We start from the raw sequence: 10,708 nt of genomic DNA, 5'->3' as shown, positions 1-10,708 counted from the left end.
CACGTTTTGCATTAAACATCGATAGTTAACAATTTTTATTTAAGAAAGAAACAAAAATATTTTAAAATTACAGGGTTTTAAATTACATATTATTTTTTAAACTTTACTATGGAAATATAGAGAGGGGGGGGGGGTGGATAAGACACCTTTTGAGACCAAACCTAAAACTGAAAGGAAATCGATCACAAAAATGCAGGGTGTTTTTTTAAAAGGAAAAAAGTATTGCTTAACAAATTAATTAAAGAGTGTGGAAAAATGCGTAATTTTTTTATTCGAATTGTGTGGCTTGTGTTAATAGTAGAAATATGTTATGCATACCGTTAAAATCGTCTTAAACTCTAGTTTTTGTATATTTAAGTATGATTCCTGTGCTACGTATTTTTCAAGAGCTAAGTGGTAAATGTTCCATCTGACTTAAAACTTTCCAACATAGCACAAAATGCAACGTACAAATAGCATAAATATGATATTTACAAACAAAAAACTATTAATAAAAGCCGCGAAATTTAAATTTTAAAAATATACGCATTTTTGCAACTCTTAAATTGGTCAAGGTTTATTAATCTTGGAAAAATAGACAATTTTTAACTGGTTTTTAAAGCTAAATTTGTTGAAAATCGCTAAATATTTTTTTTCACATACAAAACTCTCCAACCAATATAGAAAATAAGATATAGAATATTAATTTATGTCAAATGTTCAAGTGAATTTTTTAAGTTTCGCTTCATTTATTTTTCGCATGAATTCGATCTGTTCCACCAAAAGTTGCTTCTAAATGAGGGAAATTAATTATAATCATTGATATATAGAGACTAAAAGTTATGCTTCTGTAGAGAACTAAATTGTTTAAACCTACCTCGATTTTAATTTTTTTTTTAGTAATATTTTTCCACATATTTATTAATATGACTATCAGTCTGTCAGTCATCATACAAAATATAATACGAAATAAATGAATGTTTCATTATACTTTTCTCAAAGAATTTATTATTGATTTTAAAAACCTGCTTTTTAATGTCCTTGTCCGAATTCTTATCCATGATTTTTTGTGCTCAGCTACTTATGGATATTGCCATCCCTTGTTGAATAAATATTATCTAAATTGAATTAATATAAACTGTACCTCTAGATTTCTTTTCTCCATTGCAGATTTTAATTCCACAATTTTTTTGGCCCTCTCCAGCTGCTCTATTGACCAACTAAATATTGTTGATGGTATAGTTCACGTCAAGGCCATCCTTGGACCTTAACCTTATCTTTTATTAAGTCGTATTATCATAGTCCTATCGAGTTCAAGCTTTGCATCATGATTCCTGTAAGTAATGTTGGATTTTTAAAAGTATAGTAGCTCTATAATCATTACCAAAAAGTAAAAACGTTCTTTTAAAAAATGTGGATTTTCAACTTATTGAATAAAAAAAAATTTAAATTATAATTGATTTTTGAAGAAATTTTATCAAATGTTTTGTTGAGTTGAAAGTGCTAAATAAAATAAAACAAAAAAACATTTTAGAATGACGTGAAATGAAAAAGTACATTAAACAGACTTTACATTGTTTTGAAACAAATTAAAGTACAAATTTGTTAAAACTTTAATATTTGTATTCTGATCATTGAAGCTCTATCACTCTACACATGTCAATGTTTGTTTGTCATCATTTTTATTTTGAGCTTTGCTTTATTGGATGTTATCCTAGTTTTATTACCTTTCAATGTTTTTTTCTTTTATTTTGGAGACAGAACAGTTTAATTCAAAGATGGTGTCTCCGTTTTCTAAAAATTGTAATATCATGTAAGTAGGTAAGTTATTTAGGTGGATTTTGCATTGAAACTTTTAAATCATTTTAATAAATATGATAGACATAAGAAAGTCATATGGACATTTGGTAATTGAAATATGTATAAAGTCGTAATTTGAAATCAACATCAAGTGATCAGGTTTTCTAGATATTGTTGTTTCCAAAGACATTTGTTAAAAGGAAGGTATCTATGTAAAAAGGAAGAAATTGATTAATGTCATATTTTGATTACCTAGAACTGTTCTGCTGGTAATTTGTTGTTGCACGGGGGAAACGTTGGTGTTGGGGAAACTTGTGGCAGGGGATGAAAAAGGTGTTACAGAGGTGGGCGTTTGAAAAGGAGAATTTAGGGTGATTTTTGGAGTTAAAAGTTGGGAAGTAACATGGTCAGGACTATTGCTAAAAATGGGCGTGGACGAGGATAACTTTGAGGATGAAGGTTTTGGAGTAGAAATATTTTCATCAACGGGGTATGTGAGCTTGCTGCCTAAATTATACATTTATTGATAAATAAATTAGGTTTTTGCATAGAGAAAAAAATCCTTTATCCTTGTGGGTTTTTGTCAGCTTATACCAATAATGAAATGAATTTGTAAATAATCACGAAACCTATACATGTTTTTCAGCTGTCATGATAAAAATGACGACCTCTCCATTTGCCCCCCTAATATTATTTTATATTAATTTCGCTTGTTGGTTATACACTATTCCTGGGTTTTTGTTAGCTCTACTACTTTATTAATACAAACTATAATCGCTTTAAAATATAACACACAAGTTTGTTTTTGTGTCTAAGTGTTTGATGATCTATAGTGCGATCTCCTTTTAATTAGGGTCGTATGTACGTCCGTAACGTTAGCTCTTTTCATTAATTTAAACAGGTTAGAATTGTCCTATTTCTAACTGTGCACGCTGATTCTTATAACAGTTTGTTAGGTACGATTTAGAAAGCGTAGCAACTCTATAATCGTTACCAGAAAGTCCGTTCGTCCATTTAAAACAAGATGATTTTTTTACTTTTTTGATTACTCATGCCAAGTTTTATAATGAAATTAGAATTCTAAGTGCCAATTGCGCATTGATTACGAGATGGTTGATTACCCCCCCCCCAACACACTTTTGCTTTGTGATTCATAAATTCACGAGAAACCCCTCTCCAACCTCTACCAAAACCCCCACCTTCTAAAACTTTTTTTGACAGCACCCTCACTTACATTTTATGTTCGTGTTTACTTTAAATGACCTTCATTTTTACATGACTCAAAACTATTATACCTTTAGGCCGAGAAAGTAGTCTATAGCGGTTAAAAATAGGTTCATCGTCCTCGGAGGCTGAAGGAAAAGATGGCTCCACTGGTGGGGGGCCTCCACCAGTTTTTTTCGCCAACGAGTTTCTTTTTTTTAACTTCTTCTCGTATTGTTCTAGTCGACTTTTGGTTTTTATCTAAATATATTTTTTGTAAGTAGCATAGATGCTCTATTGCTAATTTTGTCTGTTTAAATAGTTGCAAGAAAATACGATTTCTTGCAGCTTGTATTGAAGATAAAAAGCTGAAATTTGTTGTGATAATTCTTATGACCTATGTGCATCTATTCATCCGCTCGTCGTTGACAAGGTGATAGGTTCGAATCTCGGTCGGACACCGCGTCATAGCTAAAGGCGTTAAAATTGGTTCCCATTGCTACCATGTCAGATGAGCTATGTAAATAGTTAAGAGTGGGGAGAATGCCTTGGCCCAAAACAGGCGCAACTCGTTACCATGCACAGTTAGGACTTCTCAGACAAAGGTCGTGCATCACAGAGAGTTGGTTGTCTTATGGATGTTACTTAACCTAATATCCTTGGGTGTTAGAGTATCGTATCCCATTACACGTTGATTATGCTTTGGATTTTCTAGATGATCACTAAAATTCAAAGGAGAATCCTGCCCTTTCCAAGTAATGGTAATTCATTTTGCCCATAATATTGTTTTCACATCGTTAGTTATAACAGAAAATCTCTGCAATTAAGTAGCCCACTTTAAAAATTAACATAGCTAAGGAAATGTAGAGTAGGTTAATTAGCATTAAAACCATACGTATACAAGTAGATCTGCAAGAATTTAAAAATATGTACAAATGTAATTAACATCTAAAATGAAAATAATTTACCTCGGCCTTGTCCCTTGTCTGTTCCTGGGGTTTTGTAATATTTTCTCTTTTCCATTTTGCTAGAAATAAGAGAATTTAAAAAAAAAAGGAAATAAAATGTAAGTTTTAAACATCACGTTTGCCTTTTTGAAATGAAAAATAATAACTGACAGACGCACCAACCCTAAATGTATATAAATACTTAAAAAGTTAGAATACAAATGAACATAACTACTACCTTTTATTTGAGCGAGGCTTTTGGAGGAGTTTTCGTTCACGTTGTTGAACTTTGTGAGGACGGTTTTCCACAAGCTATAAAATATTTTTTTTAATTGACTGCATTAATATAAGAATAATTAAAGTAATTTCATAAATTACAATTGAAAGTTAGCACAATGTAATGTCAAATCTTTGTGTTCAACGTATACATAATCCTTATGATAAAGTAATAGGATGTTTGACTGTGTGTTTGTATGTTTGTACTGAAGGATCATGCTAACCGCTGGACCGATCGGGTTCTCCTTAACAGGGTATCTTCTCATAGGTCCCAGGAATTTATAACTATTTTGGGGGAGGGTACCACCACCCTCCCAAGAGAAATCACAATAAATCAATTTTTTTTTGAAACTCCTACGTAACATTGCAAAGTATCGTATTATTTTTTAGAACACCAAACATTTAAAGTACCACTAGAGGCCTCTAGAGGCGTAGCCGCTAGCTACATATATTGCATTATAATCTTGTTCAGTTTAGACTTTTTAAAATCGAATATGTTGTATAATTATGGTCGATTTGCCTATATGTCCAATATGAAAGGCTGTTAAGGTTAATAATAATTTATACATGTTAGAATTGTTTTATCGATTTAAACTTTGCACAGTCATTCCTTTAACATTTAGAAACGATTGAAAAAATGTAGTAACTATCTTTTTTTATAACTTTGCTTTTTTGGATGTTGTAATCCATGTTAGTTATACTCCAAAAATATAAATCAAGACGGAATTAATTTATTATGTTTAAAATTATGCAGTATCCTTCAATGCTGATAATAGAAATATGAAACTGAATTTTATATATTGTAAAGGGGTAGTTGCACGAAATGGATTTAAAATTGAATTTATTGAACTGTAAATGTTTTCCTGTTCAATGGTTTAAACATTAACAGTAAGGCATAAATATAAGAGCATTTAAATTTTCTACAATGTACTTTTAAAAATATGCAATTTATATAGCTGGATTTTTTTTTCTAACATGATGACTAATTTAGTGTTGTCTAATTGAATATTATTTATTGTAATACAAAATTACATTTGCTAAAAATCATTTTTCGGAAATGTACTTCAGGCAACTATCCCTTTGGTATATTAAGAATCATCTTAACAATTATATCTACCTGTGGATACGCCAAGAGTTTTTTTGGCGGGTCTTAGGGTCGCTACACATCAGTGCATAAAAGTTTTTCTGTGTATTAGAATTTTCATTGCAAATTGTTGTGGCTTTCATGCACAGTACCAGACTCTGGTACTGTGCAGCAGACCAAGCTTTTGTCATTTTTAAAATCTGAAATTGATTAAAATTTTTATTTAGTTTTGCTTTACCATGAACAATATAAAAGTTGTGCAAAAAATGCAAACATTTTTAAAATTCAAAATACGCGGCTTGTGTTCATATTAAAAAATGTTACATATTTTAAACGTCATAAACATAGTTATTAAAATAAAAGTAACATTCTTTTGCTATTTGTAGTTTAGGAGCTACGTTGGAAACTTGAGGAAAAGAATCAAAAGTTTTAAATAAGATGAAACATTTTACCACGTATCTCCTTTACTATAATTAGCACAGTAATAACTCTTATCTTGTCTGTCTGTTTGTACCGAATGATCTTGGTAACCGCTGAACCAATCGGGTTCTGCTTAACAGGGTAGCTTCTCATAGATCCTGGGAAGGTTTATAACCATTTTGGGGGAGGGTACCACCTCCCTCCCAAGAGAATTTTTTTACTTAGAGAGATTTCAACGCAACATACTTGAAAGTAAAATAGAAAAGTTTCATAAAGACTTGAACCAAAAAAACAAACATTTAAAGTGCCACTAGAGGCCTCTAGGGGCGTAGCCGCTAGTAACTATTATGTCACTTTATTTGAAAAGCAAACATTATTATACACACATAAGTATGTAACCTTTGTATCACAAACTAACCCTTCTTCTTGCCTCGCAAGATGTTTAATAACTTTAAGCAAACGTTAATATATTGTGATATTGGAAAAAAATCGCAAATAAAATAAATATAATATAATAATATTTAAAGAGTTTAAGTATTGTAACAATTTCAATAAAACTTCGAAAAGGTATTTGTTTTGACCGCCATTTTTTTTTAAGTTAGTCGGACTTTTTAATAATCAACTCTCAGCTGTAGCATGTACTAAAAAGTTGAAGGACGTTTCTTCACCATTGCAAAACTATTATAATAAATACAACACCAAAATTATTTCGTTTTAATTTCATTAACTAATTACATTCAAAGTACTTTAAGATTGCAGATATCATTTTTCTTGAAAATTAAATATTATTGAAATTATTTTTTTGGGGGATCATGAGGACGTCGGTCTAAATTTTCTAAAGTCTGACTTACAGCTGTTATTCTCAGGGAAAAAGGAACATTAACTAATTTATTTTTGAAGTAAAAATTCAAAAGTATGACTGAAAAAAGGTTGACCTCAAAAAAGGTTAACTGAAAATTTCTATCGGTCGACTGTTTAGCTTTTGTGAACTGGGCTAATATCATTATATTTAGAATGTAATGACTGACAATTAATACTAAAAATATTGAGAAGGTTTTCGTTGAATGTTTTCAGTTTCTGTACAATACCTTGTTCACTTGAAAAGACACAATTTATTCCGAATTCATTTTCGAAATCATTAAAGTAATCACCGTAAATCGGATTCATAAGATTTAGACCAACGTTATCGTTCAAGTTACCGTTATCCTGGTTAATTTGTTCATTAGGGAGGTTTGTCATAGTAGAGCTGGTCCAGGAGCACCGCAGGAGGAATCGTTTTAACGTCAAGTATGGACATCTGAAACACAGTAGATATTAATGAACAAATAAAGATAGTTAATATACAAAATATTATCGTTGAAACGAAAAAAATTACTATATTTACTATATTTATTCCGATTGCGTTTAGTTTATGTGTGTGTTGGGGGTGGCAACACATTTAAAAGCTAGTTTAGTTCCCCCTACTCGTTTTCATACAAGTTCCATATATTTTATATGCTAAACAACAAAAAATAGAGATATGATAGAGACCATAGTTTAAGATTAATAGGCGACATTGACGTTCGAACGATTATAAGTTAAGTAATATATATATAATATTAAAAAGTTCACGTCATATGGATCAAAATTAACTCCAAAATATTTAAATTATTCTGAAAATAACAACTATGCTGAATGTCTTATGTTAGGTACCTTTTTTCGCCGTTCAAGATACTTAACTTCATGTTGAGATTACCGCCTTTGTTGCTATACGTTTTGTTTTATTGGCGGTGTCTCTTACTTCCTTGATTTCTCTGGATTTGGCCCTCGTGGCAACAGGATCAGAAGGTGCTGAGTCAACGGTAAATGTCCTCGTGGCAACAGGATCAGAAGGTGCTGAGTCAACGGTAAATGCAGAAGATGCAGAAGATGCGGCGGCAGATGCGGCGGCAGACGTGGCGGCAAGTGCGGCGGCGTGTGCGGCGGTAGGTGCCGCATTAAATGCGGCAGGTACGGCGGCAGACACTGCGGCAATTGCGGCAGTAGATGCAGATACGGCGGCGGTCACGGCGGCAGGTGCGGCGGTGAGCGCGGCGGCAGGTGCGGTAGTGAAATCAGCGGCAGCGGCGGCGGCGGCGGCGGGTGCGGCGGCGGGTGCGGCAGGTGCAGACTGTGCGGCGGCGGCAGGTGCAACGGCGACATGTGCGGCACTAGGTGCGGCGGTTGCGGCGGTTGCAGTTGCGGCATTATGTGCGGCAGAGTCTATGGGAGGGAACACAGCCAGGTCCTCAAGAGCTGGGGCAGGGGCAGACGTTGAAATATGTTGAACCGTGCTGGCTGGATGGGCAGTGATAGTACTAAACTGTCTGGGGAAGTCATCCTCTGTTAAATCAGCTTGGTTCGAGAAGAATGTTTTCCTTTCCTCAGGCGTTAACTTGTTGAAACGAAGGATCGGCGGTGCTTCAGACAGAAAAAAATCCTCACTTCCAGGTATGGGTTGAGCCATTTCCTTCAGGTCTTTGCCGAACGGGTTAAGGCAGCGTATCCAGCGGCTGCCGTTCTTGAGCTGGAATTGTACATATTGGCCAGCGACTTTGGCCCTCGAAATCTGGTTGGTGGCATATACAAAGGTCATTGTCTTCCTGTTGAGGTCTGACATATCTTGTTTGGCTTGCACAAATCTGTTGGGAAAGAACGGGACCGGTGACGCGTTATTCCTGGGGTTGAACCTCTTGATCTCGGCGTTGTAGCGGTCGAGCACAGCCTTCTTATTGTTCATCCACGCGTCGAGGTAGGATCTAGACATAAAACGAAAGATAAAAACGGGGATCTGGCCCTTTGTATATGGGAGCATATGAGCACGCTCAACGATATCACTAAAATGTGAAGGGATATATTCTAATTCCCCTCGTTTAACGGCGGTTTCAAGGGTGGGCCTTATAATGTTTCTGAATATAACAAACTCAGTGATATTTTCACGGTTCCATGGCTGCTGAAAGTTCACTATTCTACAACTCCAATCGCGACATCTTTGCTCTCTTATCGAGTTTTGTAGAAGTTGAAACTTTACGAAATTTTCTCTCGACGATTCGACAGAGTTTAAGTAGTCCTTTTGTTGTGTAATCGTAGTCCTAATCGCTTTTTGCTCACTTGCGACTGATTTAGCGTCGACGAAATTTTCAATGCCTTCAATAGATTGTAATTTAACATTTAAATCTGAGACTCTCAATTTAATATCATTAATTTTGGTTTTATGACTGGCAAAAGTACTATGGATAAGCTCATCCCTTACCTTGGCTATATTCGCATCGTATTCACTAAACTTAACATCCAAAGCTGCGTCCAAATTTGTTTTAAATTTTGACCAATATTCTGGGTTGTCACACGTACTACAGGCCATGATGAAGTGAAGATGGCGGATCCGAGGGTGCTGAAAGAGTGTGGGTCAGCTGACCAATAGTGGGACGCGAAAAAATGTTAGCCAATGGGAGAGCTTATTTGTCGGGAGTACTTTGCGCCGGTAAAATGTTGCCAGACCGATAAATTATCAAAAAGTTTTAGAGAGTGTCTTCACTATAAATTGTTCATTAAAGCGATTAGGTTACACATAACATAAATTTTGATTTTTTAATTCATTTATTTAATGTTTTATTTTCACTTTTTGTGTTAACAATTGACCGATACGTTAACACAAACACATTGCCAGGCCTAAATACGAGGTGCCCTCTGGCTACAGTGTCTTCCCTTTCCTCCAACTGCGGAGTGACCACGGGCAGTGGGGAGAGGGGAACTAGTTGAGAGAGAGGGGGAAGGTAGAACTGAGCTTAACACATGGGGTAGGGCGGGGAGAGCTTGCAAAATGCGTGTTCTCAGCCCGACTCTCTGAACTAAACTGAACTATAACAGTTAAAGATTATTAAATAGATATAAGAGACATAGGATTTATGATAAACAGAATAGACTAGTAGCATAGAACTAAAAATTAGAACATTTATCATGTGTCATACATTTAGGAATGTAAATCAAAAACAAAAAACTTTATAGATTAATTCTTGATTTTAATGGATAGACCAGTTGATAATAAAATATGTAACCAGAGAAGTAACAAATTAAATAGATACATCTATATATACACACAATTGTTAAGATAGATTAATGGACAAAATATAAAAATTCATAAATCTATAAAATAATTATTCAAAATTTTTTTTTTAGATTGAAATTGATTAATTTCTAATTTAATGATGAAAATTAAACTTATAATAAGAATGAATTATTTTACCTTTCATTGCTTTTTACACTTTATTCAATTTCAGTTCCTCTTTTAGCTCCTAAAATATTATTGAAATAAGATGTGTTTATATAAAAGAGAATAGTTATTTCTTTCATCGTATTATAAACCGCTTTCTGCGGATATAGAATGTACAATTATAAGATTAAAATTAGTTTTTTTTTAGCCCCGAGTTGCCGAAGACACAGGCTAAAAACATTGGTTTTAATCTTATGATTGTACATTTCTATATTCGTAGAAAGCTGGATATGATACGATAATAGACATAGTTTTTTCATATTTATGAGAACCGGTTCCTATCCACCGGATTTGAAAGAAATTTGTTTGTCTTTCTGCCCTTTAAGATCCTGCCAACGATTGTATTGATTCAGTTCTTAATAATTGGAACAAGTTGATATTACAAAAAGAAACATATTTGACATCTTCTATGTTTTAAAAAACTTATTTTCTGACTAAACTGAAGTTGAATCATCTAGTTTTCCATTAATATAATTGAATAGAGTTTTTTAATAACTTAAAATTTTAAACATTGTCTTTTTATTTATATACTCTACTAACAGCTATAACCCTAGAGGCCTCAAGGGGCACTTATGGTTTGGAGGAATGGGAAGTGAAATTGATTCTCCATATTCAATTTTAGTTCAAAAAGAAAAAAGTTAAAAAAGATTTTTTAAAACCCTTATACACTTTCCCTGAATAGAAAGGCATAGTCAATCCATAGACGTCCAA

At 33.7% G+C, this 10,708-nt stretch overlaps 2 protein-coding genes across 2 annotated transcripts in view; both read right to left on the bottom strand.

Annotated features, from left to right (window-relative positions):
• Positions 1-10,708, bottom strand: part of LOC145332672 (uncharacterized) — a 51,939-nt gene that overhangs the window by 23,580 nt on the left and 17,651 nt on the right. Inside the window, exon 13 of the mRNA XM_080177679.1 lies at positions 9,971-10,019. Within this exon, the coding sequence (XP_080033805.1) occupies positions 9,991-10,019 (29 nt within the window). The 3' untranslated portion in view covers positions 9,971-9,990. The remainder of the gene's footprint in view (positions 1-9,970; positions 10,020-10,708) is intronic.
• On the bottom strand, positions 21-5,485 carry LOC145331898 (uncharacterized). The gene is made up of 8 exons (XM_080176770.1): positions 5,323-5,485; positions 4,168-4,241; positions 3,951-4,009; positions 3,075-3,243; positions 2,032-2,286; positions 1,707-1,773; positions 1,124-1,199; positions 21-771 (listed from the first exon to the last, which is right to left on the bottom strand). Exons 1-8 carry the CDS (start codon positions 5,478-5,480, stop codon positions 700-702), a joined length of 930 nt encoding a protein of 309 aa, XP_080032896.1. The 5' UTR covers positions 5,481-5,485; the 3' UTR covers positions 21-699.

The sequence above is a fragment of the Acartia tonsa genome, chromosome 11, assembly GCF_053477335.1.
Source record: "Acartia tonsa isolate MP-2025a chromosome 11, ASM5347733v1, whole genome shotgun sequence".
Lineage (NCBI taxonomy): Eukaryota > Metazoa > Arthropoda > Copepoda > Calanoida > Acartiidae > Acartia > Acartia tonsa.
This window is presented reverse-complemented; position numbering and strand designations above follow the sequence as displayed.